Genomic DNA, 27,572 nt, shown 5'->3' on the forward strand with positions numbered 1-27,572 from the left:
CAGAGATCGTGCCTGTTCCCTCCAGTCTTTTCCCGGTGTCCAATAATTACAGTATCCCACCGTGGTGTCACCAAACATTCACAAACTCTGTTCCCTGAATATGGACAAGTTCTACCCGACTGCCTTGCTCGGCACCTGCGCAGATGAAATTAACACTATAGGATTGATACCTTCTTTTTAAAAAAATCGCAGTTCCTGTCTACTTCAAAGACTTGAAATTATCAATAATTAATGGGTCGGCATTTCACTGAATTGTAATTAACATAGTCCATAGATACTCAGGAGTGATGATAGGTTTTACAGTGCATCTCTGATGCAAGTGCTTTTGAGAAATGTTGACAGTTACAAGTGGGGATGTTGCTTCGGCTCTTAGTTCACGGCTACATTTCGAAGGTCTTGAGTCTCTCCCAGTTGCCAGTGCCGTCTCCTCTCTTCCCCCTGCCTGTGTTTCCTCTCTTTATGGAGCTCTCCCCTCGGACTCCATTTCCCCCCACCCAGACCCGCCGGCCTGACAACATGAAGCAGAATTGTGAAGGACATCCAACACAATAAAGACAGGATTTTGTTGACAATTGGTGTTGTTTGCTAGAGCGTGGCCTGAGCCCTGGAGACCATTCACCGGAGTTTCAGTTGGAGAAGACTATGGTTGTGCCTCCACCTGGTCTTCCTTTGAACAATTGGTGTTTCATCTGAATGAGGACACTTCATCAGAATTGTTATTTGATGCTTGCTAAGCCAGTGGGAGACCTTTGAAAACTGAACAGTGCCCATTGACCAGCTCAGCATCTGTTCCCATTTATGACTGTATATTTGTTCAGCACCAATGAAAACCATGTAAATGTTGTTGGGAACAACAGTTGCACATGTGTCCTACAGGACTGTTCAGAACTATAGAATCTTATCAATGAGTATAACAGTGTCATGCATAGTGACCAACAGCTCAGCAAAGTAGACCTCACTTTTGTTGTCAGTGTATTAGAAGGATTTAAATGAGGGCAAGTTTGTCCCAACAGATATCCTTTGCTTAATTTCCTGTTGTGTTTTTGTTACAAAAATGTCATGTTTATTTTCAATGTAAGTTATGTAAATGTCACCTTGTTTAAAAAGAGAAGCAATTTTGGGGTGATGGGGTGCAATAACCAGAATAAAAATGAGGTTTTGGGGGGAAAGATCTGAGAAGTAAAAAAAAGTTACTGGCCTAGGCGTAGAAATGCCAGTATCTTAGAATATCTACATGTTTCAGACCAGCGCTCTTGCTCAAACATAGGTTCAATGGGACGTTCTCCCGACGTGAAAGGCGCTCTATAAATGGAATTTTGTTGTTGTTGTTCCCATTATGTAGTTAAAGGTTCAGGGACACTTTGAGTGAGAGTGCAGACATACCTGAACAGAGGAACAGTTTGTACCATCAATCGATTCAACACAACTTGAACATAATGTACTATGTAGGACGATTTAGTACATGTGCTGGAACTTTCCAGACAAACATTAATTAAAGGAAATGGGTACAGAAATGGTGTTTGCCAAAGGAAGCTGCTGTGTGTGCCACCCCCACCCTTCCCCCACTCTGATTGATGCTGCTTTGATTGTGAAGTTCCAACATGTGTTTGGATTCATGGTGCAAGGTGTTCTGTCTGTTTCATCTGTAATTAGTTATGTTCCATTTGCCACAATGTCCCGCTGTGCAACTAAAGCTGCAAACAGCCCCCACAAGATATTGAACTTTGTGGTGCAGATGATTTATTTTTGTGAACAAACTGAAATGTTATTTTTGTAAACAAAACTTTCAAACTATTGAGTAAAGATTGGAAACAAAATGGGTATTACCATGCTCTTTTCTAAATTAAAACCTAACCTAAATATTTGCGTGGCTTTTTCTTTGGCAGTAATCTCCAGTTCAGCCCATGGAATTGAGGGGAGCATATTAACATGGATTGGGGAATGGTTAACGGGTAGGAAACAAAGAGTAGTGATAAACGGGTCCTTTTCAGATTGGCGGGATGTGACTAGTGGAGTGCCACAAGGATCAGTCCTTGGGCCTCAGCTATTTACCATCTACATCAACGATGTAGATGAGGACATCGAAGCTAATATATCTAAATTCGCGGATGACACAAAACTAGGAGGAAGTGTCAACACAGAGGACGACATTAAAAAAAGTGCAGTGAGACATAGATAGGTTAGGTGATTGGGCAGGTAGGTGGCAGGTGAAGTATAATGTAGGGAAGTGCGAAGTCATCCACCAAGGGAGCAAAAACAGGAGAGTGGGAGAGATTGGAATGTGTTAGCGTCCAGAGGGACTTGGGTGTCCTTGTACACCAATCACAGAAAGTTAGTGCAGGTGCAGCAGCAGTTAGGAAGGCGAACGGTATGTTAGCATTCATTATGAAAGGATTAGAGTATAAGAGTAGGGAAGTCTTCCTGCAACTGTATAGGGTCCTGGTGAGACCACACGTGGAATACTGTGTGCAGTTTTGGTCTCATTTAAGGAAGGATGTACTTGCCTTGGAGGGGGTGCAGCGTAGATTTACTCGGTTAGTGCCAGGGATGAAGGGGATGAGTTACGAGGATAGGCTGAACAATTTGGGCCTATATTCTCTAGAATATAGAAGAATTAGAGGGGATCTTATAGAAACCTATAAGATCATCAAAGGGCAATGATAGAGTAGATAGTGGGAGAGTGTTTCCCCCGGTTGGAGAAACTAAAACCAGGGGTCACAACCTGAAAATCAGAGGACAGCCCTTTCGCACTGAGTTGAGGAAGAACTTCTTCACTCAAAGGGCAGTGAATGTGTGGAACTCACTGCCCCAAAGGGCTGTTGACGCTCAGTCCTTGAACATATTCAAGACTGAGATAGATAGATTTCTTATTGCAAAAGCGATTAAGGGATATGGGGATAAGGCAGGGTCAGGTTATTAGCTGGAGTTAGATTAGAAGATCAGCCATGATTGAATGGCGGGGCAGAGGCTCGAAGGGCCAAATGGCCTCCTCCTGCTCCTACATGTTATGTCATGTTAAAACTCAGTAGGCTTTATTTTCATCTTGATGGTTCATGTTCACATCGCAACTAGGAATAAATTGCACCTGTACAAGATCCACTGTACAAACCAAAGCCTGTCCAAAGTCATCTTTAGCAAACGGTCACTGGCAGAGAGGAGTTTGGTGTATTGCCCAGCCAATTTTCTACATTCAAATATTGCACAGCAATGGAATATTATCTAATTATATTAACTTAAGATAATTATACTCTGTTACATTACATACTAATTTACTAATGGATGAAGGAGGCAATGATACACTAGTACAAGGGCCTTTGTAATTGCCTGGATTTCATGAATTTCAGAACACAGCCACAGTTAAACAGTAAGAAATTCTCCTCATGTCTTTGCTGAGGGAACTCTCCAATGAAGGTGCTCGAGGTTGAATCTCATCCCTTATCAAAACTTATTCCCGTTCTGCGACTGAGAATCACATCACCAATAAGGTGTTGTCAGTCTGTCTTCTCTAAAGAAGCTTGTATGCTTCTATTACATTCAGTGGAGGAGCACACATAGCTTAAGATATACACGTGGGAAACAATGTCGCACTGTTTATATAATAATCCTTGCATTTGATACAGCGCCTTATCACATCTTCAAGACATCTCAAAAGTGCTTCATAGAATATATTGTAAAGTGAATTGGCAGCCAATTGTGCACGGCAGGTTTCTTTTTTGAAGGGATTATTACCCCTATCTGGGATAGGTGACCAGGTTAAAATCGGTTTTGCCCCATTTACAATTTATAATTTGGGTTTCAGCATTGCTTTAGTCTGTCCTTCAACACCCCTCAGACATAAATGCACATCTCCACTCCAAATTCTTCCTCAAGAAGACTGGCACATTCCCATTCAACGCAGTTAGAATCGTGCATGAACAGAGTACGTATTAAACCTGCACCCACCCGATTGTCATGACATTGAAAAGTAAGCCATAATCATCATAATACTCAGAGCACCGATCACACAGCTCCAACGGGACTCATTGGAAACACTCAGACTATCCCCATCAAGTAAAATCAGTCTTTTGCTGCCAAGTAAAGTAGATAAATTTATCGGGACACCTGCTGCTGATTGTTTGGCCCCACATATTGGATTCTGAAACAATTCAGGTTCCGGCCCTGCAGCACCACCGCAGTCCTGATAACACAAAGTCCAAAATACGCTCCTCCCACTCCACACACACACACAGGTTGAAGCTGGATTTCTGTCAGAGGCAAAACTGGTCTGGTTTCAACAACAAGATACAACAACAACAAGATTCCATTTATAAAGCGCCTTTCACGTCAGGAGGACGTCCCAGGGAAACGTGGGTCTTCAACAACAAAATTACATTTGTATAGCGTAGGGAGGACGTCCCTAGGCACTGGACAGGGAGATTTGGATAATATAATATAAATTGCCATTTTGTTCCGGAAAGTTTCAGTCTTTTTTCTTTGTTATTGCTCACCCAGTGATTATGTGGTTGCTCTGCCGGGGCGTGGCGGTGGGGGCGGTGGGAGGGGGGGGCCGTGGGGAATAATTGTAATTATTACCCCTGGAAAAACAATCCGCCAATCAACTAACAACCTGGGTTCCTACTTACTGCTCGGTGAACAGAGGCGTGTGGAGTAAGGAAACTTGCCCAACGTCTCGCTCCGCCCAGGAATCAAACCCAGGACCCCTGGGTGTGCTCTAACCACTACCTTGCAGCAAAACAAGCCTTGATCAGCAGTTTGCAATTTTCTTTTAACTCCTGAAGACACGGGGTCTTCACACTTTCAAGCCAGGATCTCTGGATAACAAGCAGGAGTCAGTTTTCTCCCTCCAGCCCAGTTGCACTGAAAGCAATTAAAAGCCCAAACCCAGGGTGAGATCAGCTAACTCAGCACAGACCAGGATTCAAACCCGCAACCTTCAGGACCAGAATTTTCGCCTATTTCTAGGAATGTAAAAACATTTTGTCTTAAAATTTAAGATTGTGCAGAAATGAGGCAAGTTCTTAAATTCAGTGATAATTTGTAAGCTGATTTTCAACAGTTCTTAAATAGAGCTGGCTTCCACATTCACACTGTATTTATATAATGCTGCACATCATTATAAATTATAGTTCAAATAATAATAATCCTTGCCTTTGATATAGCGCTTCTCACGTCGGGAGGTCGTCCCAAAGCGCTTCACAGAACACACTGTAAAGTGAATTGACTGTATATTTGTGGGCGAACGCGGCAGCCAATTGCGCACAGCAATGTCCCACAAACAGTCGTGGATTGAAAATGACCAATTTATTATTGTTTTTGGTTTTGGAGGATTATTATTAGGCTCTGTGTGGAGTAAGGAAACTTGCCCAAGGTTTCTCCCTCTGCCTGGAATTGAACTCAGGTCTCTCACTTGCAATGTGAGTGCTCTAACCACTGAGCTACAGGACTCAATGATCTCAGAGGTAAGACTGTAAGACTTCCATAAGACTGGACAGAACGTTGGGTCTCTGTGTGGCTCAATGATATTCCGTGGGCATGTTTACCCACTGCATGGCTCACACTGGAGTACACATCTCTATCCCATTTCAGTCCCAATGATCGACCACACAGAAGAATCCCTGTACTTAAGACAAATCAATGAAAGGTGAAGGGTAGGATCACAAGCCCAGGAGCCTGGAGACACAAAGCAATTTGATTTGGGACTAAAATTAAATCCTCAAAGCCTGGAGTTCAAGAACAACATGGGGACCGAAAATCTTTGGACAGGGAATTACTGAGGCATGAATACAATACCCTGTTGAGCATTCGGAACATTCCTAGTCTTTGTAGACTAGTTAACAGTCGGCCAGTATAGTGATCAGACTTTGGGGACCCTGAGTCACATGGGAGATGAGGGGGTATTTAGCTGATGGCAAGAAACCTTTGGTGTGACAGCTTTGCTCTGCAATGCACCTGCACCTCAGACGTTTTAAAAGATTTAGGTTTCTGTATCTTAATTCAAAACAAACCAAACATTACTTGCATTTAATATTAATAAATCACATCAAATATCTCAATGGCTTCACAGAAAATAGTGTTAAGCATGGTGACTGCGGATTTGAAAGGAACTGTGGTAGCCAATTTGTGCTCAGCAATGTCTCACAAACAGCCAGGAAGTGAATGAACAATTAAACAGGAAAAGGGTTGACCACATTACTATAGAAACTCCCTTTTTTTGCCCCCCAACATAGCACCAAGGCTTCATGTCCACTTGAACGGGCAAACTGGACTTGGGTTTAACGTCTCATTCAAAGGAAGGCATCTCTAGCAAGGCAGCAATCCCCCAGCACTGCACTAAATGCAGTGTCCATCGCATGTTCTTTCCACAACAATGGATTACTCAGACTTGTCCTTCTTCTTTGCTGTGAAAGGGACTTTATTGGCCACCGTTGACCCCACTGTGGAAACACCACCTGTCAAGGCTGACACACCGCCTTTGACCAGTCCCACACCGACGGCTGGCACCGAGGTCACTGCTGTCTTGGTTATTTCCAGGCTTTTACCACCAAGCCACACCACGCCTCCCACCGTGGCCCCAATGGCTCCCCTCGTCACGTTGTACAGACCCCCGGTCACTCTCCAGACCATTCCTGGCTGTGGTTGGGGATGATCCTTTGGGGAATCCAGAACTGAGGACAAAACAAAGAGCAGGTACATATTAACAAGCTCAGCCTGAGGACACGAAGAAAAATAATTTCAAGGTAGATAGGTAGATACTCGGGAGAGAGACAGGTACCCTACAGTGCTTTTACGAGGAACTTTGCTGACAGGAATGTGTTAAATTTGAAGCTATTAATCCCAAATCCACCTTGTGCACCATTTTGCCTCAAAATTTAAGATTGCACATAATTGTGGAAATTTTTTAAATCCAGTCTGAATTTGGAAGCTCAGCCAGAACTTCAGAGCACACGTTTTCTTACCGTCAGATACCTTATCCCACCCTACCATCTCCTGCAGTCCTCCACCAACTACCCACTTCACTCCAACAGTTGGCCTGCTTCATGTCCCCCTGCCTACTCTGCCCCACCATTACTGGGCAAACTTTCAGCCACTTTGCCGTCGCTCTCTGGAACTCTTATCCCAAATCCTTCCATTTTGCCCTCTTTCTGCTTTCATCTAAAATCTCTCTCTTCTACTGCAACTTCAGCCATCTCCCACCTCCAATCTCTCTCCCAGCTCAGTCTCCCACTCAATCTGAGTGAAGATGTTCAAACATACATGTGAAAGGCTCTAGAGAAGCGCAAGTTGCTCTTGTCAGTGGTGTTTCTTCACAGTATTTTTTTAAAAATGGCTTCCAAATGAACAGTTTTCACAACTTTAAATTTTAAGAGAACATAGCCAAATGGTGAGATTTCAGGTCTCAGTTTTGGAAGGGTATGTGGTCCAGAGTAACGGAAAAGAAAGCCAAATAACAAGTGGCCTCGCTTACCCTCTGTGGGCGCATTGACGATAACATCCAGTGCTTTGTCATGCTGGGATGATCCACGGTTCATGTCTGTGCTGTGCACACCCTGAAACCACAAGAACAGTGGTCAAAGTCATGGAACAATAATAATAATAATCCTTGCATTTGGTATCACATTGTTGAGGCATCTCAAAGCGCTTCACAGAATATATTATACAGTGTCTATTTTGTGGGCAAAATGCAGCAGCCAATTACGCACAGCAATGTCCCACCATCAACCATGAAGTGAGTGATCAATTTCTTTTGAGGGATTATTATCCCCAGAAAGGTTCCTACTTACTGCAGTAAATAGGCTTGTGGAGTAAGGAAACTTGCAAAGGAAGCAGCAGAAGTTTGGAACAAGAAAGGTTCAACCCATTCAGCTCTTTCCACAAACCACATAGAATCCTCTCTAATTCTCCACCCAAACTACTCAACAGACAGAGGATTCTCCCAAAGGCAAATCTTGAGGCTATATCTGACCAAATATCCTGCACAGATTATCGACCAGCTACCTTCCTGAACATGACACCTCCAAAGGTCCAAGCAGCTGTTATTCATCATATTTCACTGCTATTTGATCACCTTTTATGTATCTATCCTCCAAAACTTGATTCCAGCGACTAATCTAACCTTCACCCAACCTTCTGTTGTGCCTGGCATTTATTGAATACAACATGTAAAGACAAAGATAAAACTTCCCCAGATTGGCTGGGTGCTGCCCTAGGAATAAATACCTCTTTAATAATAATAATAATCCTTGCATTTGATATAGCGCTTTTCACGTCGCGAGGACGTCCCAAAGCGCTTCACAGAACACACTATAAAGTGAATTGACTGTATATTTGTGGGCGAAGACTGAAGACTGAAGTAAACACCAGCTAAACCGTGCCTTTATCTGAAGGACACACTACTGAGATGTCAGCACAAGGTCCCAGTTAATCTAACACTGAGAAGTCACACTATCAAACACTCCTTACCTAAGCAGACAGCAAGCATCCATCATTCAAACGACCTCGGGTTTCAAGCTAATCAACATCAAGGTTGTTTTTGTTGGGGAATAGAACACTTCCCTTATCAAGGACTTGTTATCAGGCAATGCTCCAACAACTGTTGATGATAGACCAGACATCCTAACTCACAAGCAGAACCATACCAGTAAATGGAGCATGGGATTTTTCTTGTTAGCCTGGCTCAGTTGGCAGCCCTCTAGTCTCTGAATTAGAGGATTGTTCAAACCCCATTTTAGGACTTGAAACTCATAGTATGTGTCACTCCAGAGCAGCAAAACCCAGCACTGCGGCCAGAGGTGCTGTACTTCGGATGAGAGACATTAAACTGAGGTCTCCTCTGCCTGTTAAAGATCTCGTGCACTATCCAATATGTTGGTCAACAATTCAAAAATAACATCACCTCAGACCTAAATAAACAGTGTTGCTAAAGCATTATGCACAAATGTGTTGCTATTTTAAGGGCTTGTAACACATTAATATTCTCTTTGGTGGCACAGTTTAATAATCGAAACACACTTCAAAGTAAAGAGAAGGAAATTTCTTACAATGTCCTGGCCTATGAATCCCCCAAATACTTGCTTGCTCCCTGGTTACTTTTGGAACACTGCTGTGCGCAAATTAGCTGCTGCGTTTTGCCCAAAAAATACAGTCACTCCACTTTACAGTATGTCCAGTGAACCGCTTTGAGATGTCTCAACGACGTGACCAGGTGGTGGTCACTGTATCAAATGCAAGGATGGTTACGATTGGAAGTACAAAGTGTTGCGTGGCATTCAAACAGCGGGCAAGGCTGGTGAATTTGATAACAAGCTCCTAGAATGTGGGACATCTGATGAGCAAAGCTGAAAATGTTACTTTTTAAAAAACTATTTTTTTAACTACAGTAACAACAGTAATCCTTCCTTTGATATAGCTTTACACATACACACATATACACAGCACTTGTGAAAAGTTAATGTTTACTCTACAGTACTTTTTAATAAATTGCAGAGAATGTCCCTCTCTCTAAGACAGCAAAGGGCTTCTGTCTGCAAAAGGTATCACAATTGACAGTTACTATTGTTATAATTCCAAAGACAGCTATTGTTACCTTAACCCTGTGCTGTCCTGTCCTCTCCTGTCCTGTCCTGTGCTGTGCTGTGCTGTGCCGTCCTGTCCTGTGCTGTGCGTCCTGTGCTGTGCCGTCCTGTCCTGTACCGTCCTGTGCTGTCCTGTGCTGTGCCGTCCTGTGCTGTGCTGTCCTGTGCCGTCCTGTCCTGTGCCGTCCTGTGCTGTCCTTCCTGTTCTGTGCTATCCTTGCTGTTCTGTGCTGTCCTTCCCTGTCCTCCCATACTGTCTCCTACTCCCGCTCCTCCCCCTGGTTCACCACCCACCTCCGCTCACTAAAGAGCCAGTTGTTGGCCGCTGAACACACCTGTGTCAAATCTGGCCTAACGGTCCACCGGCAAATCTGTCTGGACCTCCTCAAAATCTACCGCTCCACTCTAGCCTCGGCCAAGTCATCCTTCTACTCCAGGATAATCCTGGAGGCGAAGAACAACCCCAGGCTACATCCCGACTCCTCCGTCCCCCCCGCCACCCCGCGCAGGTCATCTCCTCCAACCTTCACTGCGAGGAGATGCTGGGTTTCCTTGAATCCAAGATCAAGGGAATCCGCTCCGCGGTCACTGCCCCTTCAACATCCACCCACCCCCTCCCTCCCACACTCCGACTCCTACCCATCGTCCCCTACACACCTTCGTACCCATTTCCCCACCCTCTGTCACCAAACTCATCCTATCCCTGAAACCCACCACCTGCTCCCTTGACCCCATCCCCACTCCACTCCTTATCTCCCAGCTCCACCTCCTGCCCCACATATCACAGACATTGTCAACCTGTCCCTCTCCTCTGGCTCTGTTCCCATTCCCCTAAAAACTCCCACACTGAAAAAACCCTCCCTTGGTGCGTCGCAGCTATCAAGCTACCGGCCCATCTCCAACCTCCCCTTCCTGTCCTCCTGACGTGAAAGGCGCTCTATAAATGCAATCTTGTTGTTGTTGTTGCTTCTGTGCTGTCCTGTCCTGTGCTGTCCTGTGTTGTGCTGTCCTGTGCTGTCCTGTCCTGTCCTGTCCTGTGCTGTGCTGTCCTGTGCTGGACTGGGCTATCCTGTGCTGGGCTGTGATGACCTGTGCTGTGCTGGACTGTGTTGTGCTATCCTATGCTGTCCTGTCCTGTGCTGGGCTAGGCTGTGCTGACTTGTGCTGGGCTGTGCTCTTCTGACCTGTGCTGTGCTGGGCTGTGCTGTTCTGACCTGTGCTGTGCTGGGCTGGACTGTGCTGTGCTGGACTGTGTAGTGCTGTGCTGACATGTGTTGGACTGTGCTATGCTGACCTGTGTTGGGCTGTGCTGACTTGTGCTGGGCTGACCTGTATTGGGCTGTGCTGGGGTATGCTGACCTGTATTGGGCTGTGCTGGGCTGTGCTGACTGGTGCTGGGCTGTGCTGTGTTGGGCTGTGCTGACCTGTGCTGACCTGTGCTGTGCTGGGCTGTGCTGACCTGTGCTGTGCTGGGCTGTGCTGACCTGTGCTGTGTCGGGCTGTGCTGACCTGTGCTGGGCTGTGCTGATCTGTGCTGACCTGTGCTGTGCTGACATTTGCTGGGCTGTGCTGACCTGTGCTGTGCTGGGCTGTGCTGACCTGTGCTGGGCTGTGCTGTCCTGTGCTGGGCTGTGCTGTCCTGTGCTGTCCTGTGCTGGGCTGTGCTGTCCTGTGCTGGGCTGTGCTGACCTGTGCTGTGCTGACCTGTGCTGTGCTGTGCTGACCTGTGCTGTGTTGTGCTGACCTGTGCTGGGCTGTGCTGACCCGTGCTGTGCTGGGCTGTGCTGACCCGTGCTGTGCTGGGCTGTGCTGACCTGTGCTGTGCTGACCCGTGCTGTGCTGGGCTGTGCTGTGCTGACATGTGCTGTGCTGTGCTGACCTGTGCTGTGCTGACATGTGCTGGGCTGTGCTGACCTGTGCTGTGCTGACCCGTGCTGTGCTGACCTGTACTGACCTGTGCTGACCTGTGCTATGCTGACCGTGCTGTGCTGACCTGTTCTGGGCTGTGCTGACCGGTGTTAGGCTGTGCTGTGCTGACCTGTGCTGTGCTGACCTGTGCTGTGCTGACCTGTGCTGTGCTGACCTGTGCTGTGCTGACCTGTGCTGTGCTGACCTGTGCTGTGCTGACCTGTGCTGTGCTGACCTGTGCTGTGCTGACCTGTGCTGTGCTGACCTGACCTGTGCTGGGCTGTGCTGACCTGTGCTGTGCTGACCTGACCTGTGCTGACCTGACTTGTGCTGAGCTGTGCTGACCTGACCTGTGCTGGGCTGTGCTGACCTGTGCTCTGCTGACCTGTGCTGTGCTGTGCTGACCTGTGCTGTGCTGACCTGTGCTGTGCTGACCTGTGCTGTGCTGACCTGTGCTGTGCTGACCTGTGCTGTGCTGACCTGACCTGTGCTGGGCTGTGCTGACCTGTGCTCTGCTGACCTGTGCTGTGCTGTGCTGACCTGTGCTGACCCGTGTTAGGCTGTGCTGTGCTGACCTGTGCTGTGCTGACCTGTGCTGTGCTGTGCTGACCTGTGCTGTGCTGACCCGTGTTAGGCTGTGCTGTGCTGTGCTGACCTGTGCTGTGCTGGGCTGTGCTGTCCTGTGCTGGGCTGTGCTGTGCTGACGTGTGCTGGGCTGTGCTGTCCTGTGCTGTGCTGACCTGTGCTGACCGGTGTTAGGCTGTGCTGTCCTGTCCTGTGCTGTGCTGTGCTGTCCTGTCCTGTCCTGTGCTGTGCTGTCCTGTCATGAGCTGTGCTGTGCTGTACTGTGCTGGACTGGGCTATCCTGTGCTGGGCTGTGATGACCTGTGCTGTGCTGGACTGTGTTGTGCTATCCTATGCTGTCCTGTCCTGTGCTGGGCTAGGCTGTGCTGACTTGTGCTGGGCTGTGCTCTTCTGACCTGTGCTGTGCTGGGCTGTGCTGTTCTGACCTGTGCTGTGCTGGGCTGGACTGTGCTGTGCTGGACTGTGTAGTGCTGTGCTGACATGTGTTGGACTGTGCTATGCTGACCTGTGTTGGGCTGTGCTGACTTGTGCTGGGCTGACCTGTATTGGGCTGTGCTGGGGTATGCTGACCTGTATTGGGCTGTGCTGGGCTGTGCTGACTGGTGCTGGGCTGTGCTGTGTTGGGCTGTGCTGACCTGTGCTGGGCTGTGCTAACCTGTGCTGGGCTGTGCTGTCCTGTGCTGGGCTGTGCTGTCCTGTGCTGTCCTGTGCTGGGCTGTGCTGTCCTGTGCTGTCCTGTGCTGGGCTGTGCTGTCCTGTGCTGGGCTGTGTTGACCTGTGCTGTGCTGACCTGTGCTGTGCTGTGCTGACCTGTGCTGTGTTGTGCTGACCTGTGCTGGGCTGTGCTGACCCGTGCTGGGCTGGGCTGTGCTGACCCGTGCTGTGCTGGGCTGTGCTGACCTGTGCTGTGCTGACCCGTGCTGTGCTGGGCTGTGCTGTGCTGACCCGTGCTGTGCTGACATGTGCTGTGCTGTGCTGACCTGTGCTGTGCTGACATGTGCTGGGCTGTGCTGACCTGTGCTGTGCTGACCCGTGCTGTGCTGACCTGTACTGACCTGTGCTGACCTGTGCTATGCTGACCGTGCTGTGCTGACCTGTTCTGGGCTGTGCTGACCGGTGTTAGGCTGTGCTGTGCTGACCTGTGCTGTGCTGACCTGTGCTGTGCTGACCTGTGCTGTGCTGACCTGTGCTGTGCTGACCTGTGCTGTGCTGACCTGTGCTGTGCTGACCTGACCTGTGCTGGGCTGTGCTGACCTGCGCTGTGCTGACCTGACCTGTGCTGACCTGACCTGTGCTGAGCTGTGCTGACCTGACCTGTGCTGGGCTGTGCTGACCTGTGCTCTGCTGACCTGTGCTGTGCTGTGCTGACCTGTGCTGACCCGTGTTAGGCTGTGCTGTGCTGTGCTGACCTGTGCTGTGCTGGGCTGTGCTGTCCTGTGCTGGGCTGTGCTGTGCTGACGTGTGCTGGGCTGTGCTGTCCTGTGCTGTGCTGACCTGTGCTGACCGGTGTTAGGCTGTGCTGTCCTGTCCTGTGCTGTGCTGTGCTGTCCTGTCCTGTCCTGTCCTGTGCTGTGCTGTCCTGTCATGTGCTGTGCTGTGCTGTACTGTGCTGGACTGGGCTATCCTGTGCTGGGCTGTGATGACCTGTGCTGTGCTGGACTGTGTTGTGCTATCCTATGCTGTCCTGTCCTGTGCTGGGCTAGGCTGTGCTGACTTGTGCTGGGCTGTGCTCTTCTGACCTGTGCTGTGCTGGGCTGTGCTGTTCTGACCTGTGCTGTGCTGGGCTGGACTGTGCTGTGCTGGACTGTGTAGTGCTGTGCTGACATGTGTTGGACTGTGCTATGCTGACCTGTGTTGGGCTGTGCTGACTTGTGCTGGGCTGACCTGTATTGGGCTGTGCTGGGGTATGCTGACCTGTATTGGGCTGTGCTGGGCTGTGCTGACTGGTGCTGGGCTGTGCTGTGTTGGGCTGTGCTGACCTGTGCTGACCTGTGCTGTGCTGGGCTGTGCTGACCTGTGCTGACCTGTGCTGTGCTGGGCTGTGCTGACCTGTGCTGACCTGTGCTGTGCTGGGCTGTGCTGACCTGTGCTGTGCTGGGCTGTGCTGACCTGTGCTGTGTCGGGCTGTGCTGACCTGTGCTGGGCTGTGCTGTCCTGTGCTGGGCTGTGCTGTCCTGTGCTGGGCTGTGCTGTGCTGACCTGTGCTGTGTTGTGCTGGGTTGTGCTGACCTGTGCTGTGCTGACCTGTGCTGTGTTGGGCTGTGCTGACCTGTGCTGTGCTGACCTGTGCTGTGCTGACCTGTGCTGTGTTGTGCTGACCTGTGCTGACCCGTGCTGTGCTGACCTGTGCTGGGCTGTGCTGATCTGTGCTGTGCTGACCCGTGCTGTGCTGGGCTGTGCTGACCTGTGCTGTGCTGTGCTGACCTGTGCTGTGTTGTGCTGACCTGTGCTGTGCTGACCGTGCTGTGCTGACCTGTGCTGTGCTGACCTGTGCTGTGCTGACCTGTGCTGTGCTGACCTGTGCTGTGCTGACCTGTGCTGTGCTGACCTGTGCTGTGCTGACCGTGCTGTGCTGACCTGTGCTGACCTGTGCTGGGCTGTCCTGTGCTGGGCTGTGCTGACCTGTGCTGGGCTGTGCTAACCTGTGCTGGGCTGTGCTGTCCTGTGCTGGGCTGTGGTGTCCTGTGCTGTCCTGTGCTGGGCTGTGCTGTCCTGTGCTGGGCTGTGCTGGCTGTGCTGACCTGTGCTGTGTTGTGCTGGGCTGACCTGTGCTGTGCTGTGCTGACCTGTGCTGTGTTGTGCTGACCTGTGCTGGGCTATGCTGACCCGTGCTGTGCTGGGCTGTGCTGACCCGTGCTGTGCTGGGCTGTGCTGACCTGTGCTGTGCTGACCCGTGCTGTGCTGGGCTGTGCTGTGCTGACCCGTGCTGTGCTGACATGTGCTGTGCTGTGCTGACCTGTGCTGTGCTGACATGTGCTGGGCTGTGCTGACCTGTGCTGTGCTGACCCGTGCTGTGCTGACCTGTGCTGACCTGTGCTATGCTGACCGTGCTGTGCTGACCTGTTCTGGGCTGTGCTGACCGGTGTTAGGCTGTGCTGTGCTGACCTGTGCTGTGCTGACCTGTGCTGTGCTGACCTGTGCTGACCCGTGCTGTGCTGACCTGTGCTATGCTGACCGTGCTGTGCTGACCTGTTCTGGGCTGTGCTGACCGGTGTTAGGCTGTGCTGACCTGTGCTGTGCTGACCTGTGCTGTGCTGACCTGTGCTGTGCTGACCTGTGCTGTGCTGACCTGTGCTGTGCTGACCTGTGCTGTGCTGACCTGTGCTGTGCTGACCTGTGCTGTCCTGTGCTGTGCTGACCTGACCTGTGCTGACCTGACCTGTGCTGAGCTGTGCTGACCTGTGCTGTGCTGACCTGACCTGTGCTGACCTGACCTGTGCTGAGCTGTGCTGACCTGACCTGTGCTGGGCTGTGCTGACCTGTGCTCTGCTGACCTGTGCTGTGCTGTGCTGTGCTGACCTGTGCTGACCCGTGTTAGGCTGTGCTGTGCTGACCTGTGCTGTGCTGACCTGTGCTGTGCTGTGCTGACCTGTGCTGTGCTGACCCGTGTTAGGCTGTGCTGTGCTGACCTGTGCTGTGCTGACCTGTGCTGTGCTGTGCTGACCTGTGCTGTGCTGACCTGTGCTGGGCTGTGCTGTCCTGTGCTGTGCTGACCTGTGCTGACCGGTGTTAGGCTGTGCTGTCCTGTCCTGTCCTGTCCTGTCCTGTCCTGTGCTGTCCTGTCCTGTCCTGTCCTGTGCTGTCCTGTCATGAGCTGTGCTGTGCTGTGCTGTACTGTGCTGGACTGGGCTATCCTGTGCTGGGCTGTGATGACCTGTGCTGTGCTGGACTGTGTTGTGCTATCCTATGCTGTCCTGTCCTGTGCTGGGCTAGGCTGTGCTGACTTGTGCTGGGCTGTGCTCTTCTGACCTGTGCTGTGCTGGGCTGTGCTGTTCTGACCTGTGCTGTGCTGGGCTGGACTGTGCTGTGCTGGACTGTGTAGTGCTGTGCTGACATGTGTTGGACTGTGCTATGCTGACCTGTGTTGGGCTCTGCTGACTTGTGCTGGGCTGACCTGTATTGGGCTGTGCTGGGGTATGCTGACCTGTATTGGGCTGTGCTGGGCTGTGCTGACTGGTGCTGGGCTGTGCTGTGTTGGGCTGTGCTGACCTGTGCTGACCTGTGCTGTGCTGGGCTGTGCTGACCTGTGCTGTGTCGGGCTGTGCTGACCTGTGCTGGGCTGTGCTGACCTGTGCTGTGTCGGGCTGTGCTGACCTGTGCTGGGCTGTGCTGTCCTGTGCTGGGCTGTGCTGTCCTGTGCTGGGCTGTACTTTGCTGACCTGTGCTGTGTTGTGCTGGGTTGTGCTGACCTGTGCTGTGCTGACCTGTGCTGTGTTGGGCTGTGCTGACCTGTGCTGTGCTGACCTGTGCTGGGCTGTGCTGACCTGTGCTGTGCTGACCCGTGCTGTGCTGACCTGTGCTGTGCTGACCCGTGCTGTGCTGGGCTGTGCTGACCCGTGCTGTGCTGACCTGTGCTGTGCTGACCTGTGCTGTGCTGACCTGTGCTGTGCTGACCTGTGCTGTGCTGACCGTGCTGTGCTGTGCTGACCTGTGCTGACCTGTGCTGTGCTGACCTGTGCTGACCTGTGCTGTGCTGACCCGTGCTGTGCTGGGCTGTGCTGACCTGTGCTGTGCTGACCTGTGCTGGGCTGTGCTAACCTGTGCTGGGCTGTGCTGTCCTGTGCTGGGCTGTGCTGTCCTGTGCTGTCCTGTGCTGGGCTGTGCTGTCCTGTGCTGGGCTGTGCTGGCTGTGCTGACCTGTGCTGTGTTGTGCTGGGCTGACCTGTGCTGTGCTGTGCTGACCTGTGCTGTGTTGTGCTGACCTGTGCTGGGCTGTGCTGACCCGTGCTGTGCTGGGCTGTGCTGACCCGTGCTGTGCTGGGCTGTGCTGACCTGTGCTGTGCTGACCCGTGCTGTGCTGGGCTGTGCTGTGCTGACCCATGCTGTGCTGACATGTGCTGTGCTGTGCTGACCTGTGCTGTGCTGACATGTGCTGGGCTGTGCTGACCTGTGCTGTGCTGACCCGTGCTGTGCTGACCTGTGCTGACCTGTGCTGACCTGTGCTATGCTGACCGTGCTGTGCTGACCTGTTCTGGGCTGTGCTGACCGGTGTTAGGCTGTGCTGTGCTGACCTGTGCTGTGCTGACCTGTGCTGTGCTGACCTGTGCTGACCCGTGCTGTGCTGACCTGTGCCATGCTGACCGTGCTGTGCTGACCTGTTCTGGGCTGTGTTGACCGGTGTTAGGCTGTGCTGTGCTGACCTGTGCTGTGCTGACCTGTGCTGTGCTGACCTGTGCTGTGCTGACCTGTGCTGTGCTGACCTGTGCTGTCCTGTGCTGTGCTGACCTGACCTGTGCTGACCTGACCTGTGCTGAGCTGACCTGTGCTGTGCTGACCTGACCTGTGCTGACCTGACCTGTGCTGAGCTGTGCTGACCTGACCTGTGCTGGGCTGTGCTGACCTGTGCTCTGCTGACCTGTGCTGTGCTGACCTGTGCTGACCCGTGTTAGGCTGTGCTGTGCTGACCTTTGCTGTGCTGACCTGTGCTGTGCTGACCTGTGCTGTGCTGACCCGTGTTAGGCTGTGCTGTGCTGACCTGTGCTGTGCTGGGCTGTGCTGTCCTGTGCTGTGCTGACCTGTGCTGACCGGTGTTAGGCTGTGCTGTCCTGTCCTGTCCTGTGCTGTCCTGTCCTGTCCTGTCCTGTCCTGTCCTGTCCTGTCCTGTGCTGTGCTGTCCTGTCATGAGCTGTGCTGTGCTGTACTGTGCTGGACTGGGCTATCCTGTGCTGGGCTGTGATGACCTGTGCTGTGCTGACCTGTGCTGACCGGTGTTAGGCTGTGCTGTCCTGTCCTGTCCTGTGCTGTCCTGTGCTGTCCTGTCCTGTGCTGTGCTGTGCTGTCCTGTCATGAGCTGTGCTGTGCTGTGCTGTACTGTGCTGGACTGGGCTATCCTGTGCTGGGCTGTGATGACCTGTGCTGTGCTGGACTGTGTTGTGCTATCCTATGCTGTCCTGTCCTGTGCTGGGCTAGGCTGTGCTGACTTGTGCTGGGCTGTGCTGTTCTGACCTGTGCTGTGCTGGGCTGTGTAGTGCTGTACTGACATGTGTTGGACTGTGCTATGCTGACCTGTATTGGGCTGTGCTGGGCTGTGCTGACTGGTGCTGGGCTGTGCTGTGTTGGGCTGTGCTGACCTGTGCTGACCTGTGCTGTGCTGGGCTGTGCTGACCTGTGCTGTGTCGGGCTGTGCTGACCTGTGCTGGGCTGTGCTGTCCTGTGCTGGGCTGTACTTTGCTGACCTGTGCTGTGTTGTGCTGTGCTGACCTGTGCTGTGTTGTGCTGGGTTGTGCTGACCTGTGCTGTGCTGACCTGTGCTGTGTTGGGCTGTGCTGACCTGTGCTGTGCTGACCTGTGCTGACCTGTGCTGTGCTGACCGTGCTGTGCTGTGCTGACCTGTGCTGACCTGTGCTGTGCTGACCTGTGCTGACCTGTGCTGTGCTGACCCGTGCTGTGCTGGGCTGTGCTGTGCTGACCTGTGCTGTGCTGACCTGTGCTGGGCTGTACTGACCTGTTCTGGGCTGTGCTGTGCTGACCCGTGTTAGGCTGTGCTGTGCTGTACTGACCTGTGCTGTGCTGACCTGTGCTGTGCTGTGCTGACCTGTGCTGTGCTGTGCTGACCTGTGCTGTGCTGTGCTGACCTGTGCTGTGCTGACCTGTGCTGTGCTGACCTGTTCTGGGCTGTGCTGACCTGTGCTGTGCTGTGCTGACCCGTGTTAGGCTGTGCTGTGCTGTACTGACCTGTGTTGGGCTCCGGATCCCAAGTCCTCGATCCTCTTCTCGATCGCTACTGGGAAACTGCACCTCAGGGGCTGCCGACGTGGCGCCCCGACCCCGCCCCCGATACTGACCCCGCCCCCGCCCAGCCCCCCGCCCCGCCCCCGATACTGACCCCGCCCCCCGCCCCGCCCCCGATACTGACCCCGCCCCCGGCCCCGCCCCCCGACCCCGCCCCCGATACTGACCCCGCCCCCGGCCCCGCCCCCGATACTGACCCCGCCCCCGGCCCCGCCCCCGATACTGACCTCGCCCCCGGCCCCGCCCCCCGCCCCCGATACTGACCCCGCCCCCCGCCCCGCCCCCGATACTGACCCCGCCCCCGGCCCCGCCCCCGATACTGACCCCGCCCCCCGCCCCGGCCCCGGCCCCGCCCCCGGCCCCGCCCCCGATACTGACCCCGCCCCCGGCCCCGCCCCCGATACTGACCCCGCCCCCAGGCCCAGACCCCGCCCCCCGGCCCCGCCTCCCGGCCCCGACCCCGCCTCCCGACCCCGCGTCCCGGCCCCCAGCCCCCGGCCCCGCCCCCGATACTGACCCCGCCCCGACGCTGCCCCCGCCCCCACACCCGGCCCCGCCCCCGGCACTGGCCACGCCCCCCAGCCCTGCTCCCGCCCCCCGGCCACGCCCCCCGGCCCAGTCTCCCCCCCTCCGTCCTGGTCCCGACCCCTCACCCCCCGACCCCGCCCCCTCAATCCCGGGCCACGCCCCTTACACACCGGCCCCGCCCCTTCACACCGCGGTCCCGCCCTCTCTCTCAGGCCCCGCCCCCTCCGGGCAAACAGAGGGATTTGGGTGTCCTTGTACACCAGTGCCAAAAAGTTAGTTTGCAGGTGCAGCAGCAACTAAGAAGGCGAACGGCAGTTAGCGTTCATTGCAAAAGGTTTAGAGTACAAGAGTAGGGAAGTCTCGCTGCAACTGTATAGGGCTTTGGTGAGACCGCACCGAGAGTATTGTGTGCAGTTTTGGTCCTTATTTACAAAAGGACATACTTGCCCTCGAGGGGGTGCAGCGTAGATTCACTCGGTTAGTGCCTGGGATGAGGGGATTGACCTATGAGGAGAGGCTGAATAAACGAGGGCTGTATTCTCTATAGAGTACAGAAGAATTAGTGGAGATCTTATTGAAACATATAAGATTCTTAAAGGGCTGATAAAGTAGACACTGAGGGTCTGTTTCCCCGGTGGGAGAATCTATAACCGGGGTCACAGTCTGAAAATTAAGGGTCAGCCTTTTAGAACAGAGTTGAGGAAACATTTCTTCACTCAGAGGGCAGTGACTTTATGGAATCCACTCCCCCAGAAGGCTGTAGATGTCAGTCCTTGAACATCTTCAAGGCTGAGACTGATAGATTTTTAAAAACAGAGGGATTAGGGGATATGGGGATAGAGCAGGTAATTAGAGTTAGGTCAGAAGATCAGCCATGATCTTATCGAATGGCGGGGCAGCTCGAGGGGCCGAATGGCCGACTCCTGCTCCTAATTCTTATGTTCTTATGTAGCACAGTCTTTGCCAAAGGATAATTTAAAGAAATAATAATAATAAAAATGTAATAAAAATAATAATAAAAATGTAATAATAAAAACTCAACCTGTCCTGTTTGTGGGCGGCTGCTGTGCACAATTGGCTGCCGTATTTCACCCACTAAATATGCAGTCAATTCACTTTACAGTGTATCTCGGGAAGCGCTTTGAGACATCTGGAAGATGTGACGAGGCTCTGTGTGAAACGCAAGGATTATTATTGTTATAATTCATCCCTTCACCTCCCTCATTCATCGCTGAACTCAGACACATTTGCGCACAGTTTCACAGCCTCATATTAATTCAAGTCACCCTGTTGGAGCTTTTCCTTTATTTTTGAGCCAGTTTTCTCAACCAGGCTCCGTGACCCCATCACTCCCACCCTCACCAGACCCCATCATTCCCACCCTCGCCCGACTCCACTGGCTCCCCATCCCCCAGAGGATCGAGCTCAAGATCCTCGTCCTCACTTTCAAGGCCATCCATGGCCTCGCCCCCTCCTACCTCTCTGACCTGCTGACCCCCTACCAACCTGCCCACTCCCTCCGTTCATCGGGCTCCGGTCTGCTCCATGTCTCCCGCCCTACCATCGGTGGCCGGACTTTCAGCCTCTCTGCCCCCACACTCTGGAGCTCCATCCCACGGTTCCTTCCCCTCGCTTCCTTCCTTGCCTTCTTCAAGGCCGGTCTCAATCGTGCCTTTGGTCGCCCTCCCACCCCTCTGCCTTCTCTCACCCCTACTCTGCCCCTCCCCCATGCTTGGGTCCTGACCACTGACTGTCCAGCGCCTTGGGACGTCCTCCCGACGTGAAAGGCGCTCTATAAATATAATTTGTTGTTGTTGCAATGGGTTTCTGAATATGTCAGGCCCCCACCTGACTAAAACTAACTGCTATCTGTAAACAGAAGATATTTCAACATCGGTAATAAATAAGATTGCATTCTGAGATAGATGGGAAAATACTTTAAACATCACCAACTGAAGTTGTACTTTACCCTTTAACTGTTGAACTTAAGAATCAAGCTGGAGAAAAGATTAATGGATTAAGTTTTGCTGATAGAAATGACAAAGTTTGGTGACTCTTGAGTTGTCATTTATTAATTGTTTTAGTGACATCTTCTGATATGGCAGTACTGCAGCGACTCTATTCATTCATTCCAATGTCAAACAGACTGGGTGTGTCTCAACACTTTTTAAATATTGTACTTCTTAGTGAGATTTCTCATTATAATAAATAATATAATAATCCTTTATTATAATAATTTGATATAGCCCCTCGTCACGTCATAGAGACGTCTCAAAACGCTTCCTAGAATAAACTGTGAAAAGCAAGGACTGTATTTTATGGGCAAAATGAGGCAGCAATTGCGCATAGCAGTGTCCCACAAACAGGTGTTATTAATTATTGCTTATTATTGATTATTACTTGTTAATTATTTATTATCATTTATTATTGTTTATAATTATTTTGATTGTCATTAATTAGTATTATTATGCATAGAAAAGGATCATCAGTCCAATTGATTTGGCGAGCAGTAGGCCTTTAGTCATAAGTGACGAGAATATCAATAATCCATTGTGTAGTCAGCAGCTGTAAATAGAAGTCGGTTGCTCTGTTAGTCAAATAGGACTCGGCCTCACTGTCCAAACCAGTGGCCACTGGCCGGCCGCACGTGACCATTTTGCTTTTCAAATGCGCTTTTCACTTACACATTGATGAATCAACTTGTGTTTCACCTAAAAAATAGAATATGGCTCCCTGCCTTACCTCCTTCAAGATCCTCCTCTTTGACAGCACCTTCAGTCACCCTCCTACACCTCCGCTCACTGCCCTCCACCCCTCCTGTTCCCAATTCCTCTGCTTGGGTCCAAATCCATGACTGTCCATGGCCTTGGGATATCCTCCCGACATGATCGGTGCTGTGTAAATGTAATTTGCTGTTGTAGACCCCAGAATCACTCACTATATGTGATCCCACACTCATGATTACATGTTAATGTCCATGCTTGGTCCTGATTGTCTGGTTACACCTCTCAGACATAACGGTTGCCTTCCGTCGTGTGTTGGTGGTCAGTTGCTGGTATAGTGGTTCTGTCAGGCAGTTGCTGTGCTCGTAACTCAATCAGTCATGTTGTCTACTTGTGGAGTCTTTGGAGCACTCGCCTCGCGCGAGAGGACCCGGGTTTGATTCCCGGGCCGAGCGATACGTTTGGCAAGTTTCCTTACTCCGCACGTCTCTGTTTACCAGCAGTAAGTACAAACCTGGTGGTTAGTTGATTGGGGGAATCGTTTTTCCGGGAGTACTAATCGCTTGAAAAAAAATGAATAAAATAAATAATAATTCGGTCACTCAATCCCCGACTGTCTGTGGGACACCACTGTACGCAATCGGCTGCTGCGTTTCACCCACAACATACACAGGCAATTCACATTACAGTATATCCTGTGAAGCGCTTTGAGACGTCTGGAAGACGTGATGAGTCGCTGTGTCAAATGCGAGGATTATTAGCATTATTTCCAGAAATATTGTAAAACGGATGTTGTTTTGGACGCTCTGTGTGTATTGTACCGACACCACAGCTGTGACCACCGCGTCTCGAACGTTCGTTGGTGGAACCTTTGCCCAAATCACAATCTGGAGCCAAACGCCAGGGACGGCACAGCTGGAATACCGGGACCCGGCGGTCCATCACACCCTGTGGCAACGCCGCCAGAGTGGGGGCTTTCGATGGACAGTCGTTATGGTGACGGGGCGGCGCGGGGTTGATGGACAGTCGCTATGGTGACGGGGCGGCGCGGGGCTGATGGACAGTCGCTATGGTGATGGGGCGGTGCTGGGGGTTGATGGACAGTCGCTATGGTGATGGGGCGGTGCTGGGGGTTGATGGACAGTCGCTATGGTGATGGGGCGGCGCGGGGCTGATGGACAGTCGCTATGGTGATGGGGCGGTGCTGGGGGTTGATGGACAGTCGCTATGGTGACGGGGCGGCGCGGGGCTGATGGACAGTCGCTATGGTGACGGGGCGGCGCTGGGGGTTGATGGACAGTCGCTATGGTGACGGGGCGGCGCGGGGCTGATGGACAGTCGCTATGGTGACGGGGCGGTGCTGGGGGTTGATGGACAGTCGCTATGGTGACGGGGCGGCCCTGGGGGCTGATGGGCAGTTGTCAGGGTTACCGGAGCCGGGGGGCGGGGCCAGGAGCAGACTCTCCGGGAGAAGATGAAGGATCCGGTCGGATTCCTAAGGCGGCAGCAGGAGGCGGAGAGCGAGGAGGGAACCGAGCGCTGGGGCCGCATGGAGTCCTTCTACACCAGGAGGTGATGAGGCCCTCGGGGGGTGGGGAGGGGGATATTGGAGGGGAGAGGGACTTTGGAGTGGTGGGAGATATTGGAGGGGAGGGGGATATTGGAGGGGAGGGGGATATTGGAGGGGAAGGGGATATAGGAGGGGAGGGGAATATTGGAGGGGAGGGGGATATAGGATGGGAAGAGAATATTGGAGGGGAGGGGGATATAGGAGGGGAAGGAAATATTGGAGGGGAAGGCGATATTGGAGAGGAGGGGAAGGAGATATTGGAGGGGAAGGGGATATAGGAGGGGAAGGGAATATTGGAGGGGAGGGGGATATAGGATGGGAAGAGAATATTGGAGGGGAGGGGGATATAGGGGGGGAAGGGAATATTGGAGGGGAGGGGGATATAGGGGGGGAAGGGAATATTGGAGGGGAGGGGGATATAGGATGGGAAGAGAATATTGGAGGGGAGGGGGATATAGGGGGGGAAGGGAATATTGGAGGGGAGGGGATATAGGGGGGGAAGGGAATATTGGAGGAGAGGGGGATATAGGGGGGGAAGGGAATATTGGAGGAGAGGGGGATATAGGGGGGAAGGGAATATTGGAGGGGAGGGGGATATAGGGGGGGAAGGGAATATTGGAGGAGAGGGGGATATAGGGGGGGAAGGGAATATTGGAGGGGAGGGGGATATAGGGGGGGAAGGGAATATTGGAGGAGAGGGGGATATAGGGGGGGAAGGGAATATTGGAGGGGAGGGGGATATAGGAGGGGAAGAGAATATTGGAGGGGAGGGGGGATATAGGAGGGGAAGGGAATATTGGAGGAGAGGGGGATATAGGATGGGAAGGGAATATTGGAGGGGGGGGGGGATATAGGAGGGGAAGGGAATATTGGAGGAGAGGGGGATATAGGAGGGGAAGGGATATTGATGAGGAGGTGGATATTGGGATATGGGAGGGGAGGGGGCTTATTGGAGGGGAGGGTCATTGGAGGGGAGGGGGTTGTCGGAGGGGAAGGAGATATTGGAGGGGAGGGTGATATTGGGATATTAGAGGGGTGGAGGATATTGGGGTATTGGAAGGGACGGAAGAAGGAAGGACTAAGGGGTTTGATGCACGTGTGTCCGGAACCTCAATTTACTGTACATTGCAGCATGAATTGGGAGTTCCTGTCGAGGACTCTCGCGGTGGTACATAAATGCAAGGAGTTGTTGCAGCGGTGGTTCAGACATTGGTTGGAAGGTCATACGCACATCTATCTGCCTAATTAAAGGGGCAAAGTTTTTTGCCCTGTCACTAACTTTTATTAACCTGCCAACATACTGATAATATTTCTCTTTTAACCTCCTGTTCTGTATGTGTTTATGTATTGGCTGGGGTAGTCTGGCCTAGGAAACCATTTATTTTCCTGAAAGAATGCAAATAATAATAATCCTTGCATTTGATATAGCGCCTCATCGCGTCTTCGAGAATATACTGTAAAGTGAATTAATTGTATATTTTGAGGACGAAATGCGGCAGCCAATTGCCAAATGAAGTAATTGATCGAACCTGCTCCTGAAGGACAGTGCAGGAACCAGAATTTTAATTCTTATTAACTCATCGTTGGACCTAATTTCTTAAAAGCTCTCGTTTGTCACTATGTTCCTCTGGAACACACACTCCCTCTCATTGCATGCTGCGATATACAGGGCTGTCTGTCCACAGGTGTTTTGTTACGCCCTGTTACAAAACAGCTGATATGAGACTACAGAGGAGCTGAAAAAAGCCGTCACAGATGCATTTTGCTTTGTCACTCCATCCATGTTACAGAAGATGTTGCACCAAACATGTTGACAGATCATTACTTACCATGAAAATGATGGCACTCATTCACACTGAACCCCTGGATGTATAAATATTTAATACAAATATAATACACTTGTACTGAATACAATTAAGTGCTTCTAAATGCATGTTTCAGTTCTTGGTTCAGTGCACTTCAGGCGGGAAAAAACATGGGGGTAACATGACTTTGTGTACGCCCTGTACAGTAAATGTTTTTTCTGATGCTGCGAAAGTCACACACCCATCAAATCTTTACAAACCCCATGAAATTTCACCCCCCCCCCCCCCCCACCTACAGTCCCCTCTTTCATTTCCCCAATCGCCCATTCACTCTGTTTTGTTCCTTGGTTTCAAAACCCTGCAAAAAAACACTATTGCATTGAATGTCCTGTCGTTCATAGGATCATAGAATTATACAGCACAGAAGGAGGCCATTTGGTCCATCATGTCTGTGCTAACTCTTTGAAAAGAGCTTCCAATTCAACCCCACTCCCCGATCTCTCCCCGTAGCCCTGCAAACTTGTCCTCCTCAGTTTTGTGCATTCAACCCAATTTTACTCCTTGCTACTATGCTTGATATTGTACACAGTCACTGTAACATGATATTATTCCTATGCGAAAAGAGCTATGTAAGTATGTTTGTTGCAAGTTTTGTACCAGTCTGCTGGACAGAATAGTTTCTTTGCGTCTGGTCTGCAGCTTTAACCCTTTGTTTTCATTCAGGCTCTGGCATCAGCTCACTGTGGAATTGCTGGAGTTCACACTGACCCCATCCTTTGCCTCAGGAGATAATCTATTAAAGGTAAGATAGAAACAATCCATACCATTAGAATTGTCCTTTGGGTGATTAAGTAAGTGTAAAATGCTTCATCAGCATTGCACACAGCACAATTGGGTGCATTGATCCATCATTGGAAAAATAGCCACTTCCTGAAATCACGCAGTAAATCTTGGTTTCACACAGCCCCTTTGATATTTAAATGGCTTAAAGCACTCCTACACTATATTGGGGTGCTTTATAAATGCAAGTTGTTGTAGGCAAAAACAGCAGCCAATTTTGCAAACGTAAAGATCCCACAAAATGACAAAATGACAAAATTTCTGGAAAGATTACGGCCAGGTTACTGGTGGCAGAAGGCCTCTTGTGTACTCTTGTGGTGTGGACTTACAGCTGTTCAGATACAGCTTGTCCAATTAGCAGGGGTCACGGTCTGGATAGTTTTAGTGCTTTGGGTTACGACGGGTTCTGGTGTGTAAGTAGTCAGTAAGTAGCTCTCCATTTGGGGGATGTATTCTGTATAAAAAAAGTTCTTCAGCGCATTGAAAGGTGCAAGCTACGTTGCCTTCATGCCGCCTAGTGCTGTTCTCTAGTGCTCCAGTTACAGCATTATGAGCAGCTAATACAAGACATGACACATTGTACAGTGCTTTGTGAGAGGAGAGGGACAAATAAAAAAAACACATAATGTAGTGCGACGTATTGGAACATTTCTACAACTTAAGTATTTTGGGGTCATACATCTATCCTTTAACAATCTAGAGGGTTAGATGGCAGTTTGTGGGCCAGACTCCACCACATTTGCTGTTAATAATAATAATCCTTGCATTTTGATACAGCACGTCATCGCTTTTTTGAGATGTCTCAAAATGCTTCACAGAATATACTGTAAACAACAACATTACATGTGTAAAGCACTTTTCATGTCAGCAGGATGTCCCAAGTCGCCGGACAGACTGAGTTACGGACCCGAGCTGGGGATCGGTGCCAGGGAGTGTGGAGGGCGGGCGGGGGGGAAGCAGGGAGATTGAAAGCACGGTCGAAGAGGAGGGTCTTGAGATGGGACTTGAAGGTGGCTAGGGAAGGGGGTGAGACGTAGGCACTGTGGGATGGAGTTCCAGAGCGTGGGTGCAGAGTGGCGGAAGGTCAGCC

At 51.3% G+C, this 27,572-nt stretch overlaps 2 protein-coding genes across 4 annotated transcripts in view; one reads left to right on the forward strand and one right to left on the reverse strand.

Annotated features, from left to right (window-relative positions):
- Positions 1-5,895: 5,895 nt before the first annotated feature.
- Positions 5,896-19,055, reverse strand: LOC103190632 (UPF0444 transmembrane protein C12orf23 homolog). Of its 3 annotated transcripts, none has more exons than XM_007911486.2 (3): positions 9,584-9,609; positions 7,466-7,547; positions 5,896-6,665 (listed from the first exon to the last, which is right to left on the reverse strand). In XM_007911486.2, exons 2-3 carry the CDS (start codon positions 7,527-7,529, stop codon positions 6,373-6,375), a joined length of 357 nt encoding a protein of 118 aa, XP_007909677.1. In that variant the 5' UTR covers positions 7,530-7,547; positions 9,584-9,609; the 3' UTR covers positions 5,896-6,372.
- Positions 19,056-23,671: 4,616 nt separating this feature from the next.
- LOC103190631 (26S proteasome non-ATPase regulatory subunit 13) overlaps positions 23,672-27,572 on the forward strand; it is a 34,317-nt gene continuing 30,416 nt past the window's right edge. Inside the window, exons 1-2 of the mRNA XM_007911484.2 lie at positions 23,672-23,839; positions 26,366-26,444. Of these exons, the coding sequence (XP_007909675.1) occupies positions 23,742-23,839; positions 26,366-26,444 (177 nt within the window). The 5' untranslated portion in view covers positions 23,672-23,741. The remainder of the gene's footprint in view (positions 23,840-26,365; positions 26,445-27,572) is intronic.

This window comes from Callorhinchus milii, unplaced genomic scaffold (assembly GCF_018977255.1).
Source record: "Callorhinchus milii isolate IMCB2004 unplaced genomic scaffold, IMCB_Cmil_1.0 Scaffold19, whole genome shotgun sequence".
Lineage (NCBI taxonomy): Eukaryota > Metazoa > Chordata > Chondrichthyes > Chimaeriformes > Callorhinchidae > Callorhinchus > Callorhinchus milii.

Bases quoted from the DNA above. Each gene is read 5' to 3' on its own strand.
- LOC103190632 (XM_007911486.2), bottom strand. From the start codon at position 7,529: ATGAACCGTGGATCATCCCAGCATGACAAAGCACTGGATGTTATCGTC. The intron at 6,666-7,465 runs GTAAGCGAGGCC...TTTTGTCCTCAG, and splicing joins CGTCAATGCGCCCACAGAGG to TTCTGGATTCCCCAAAGGAT.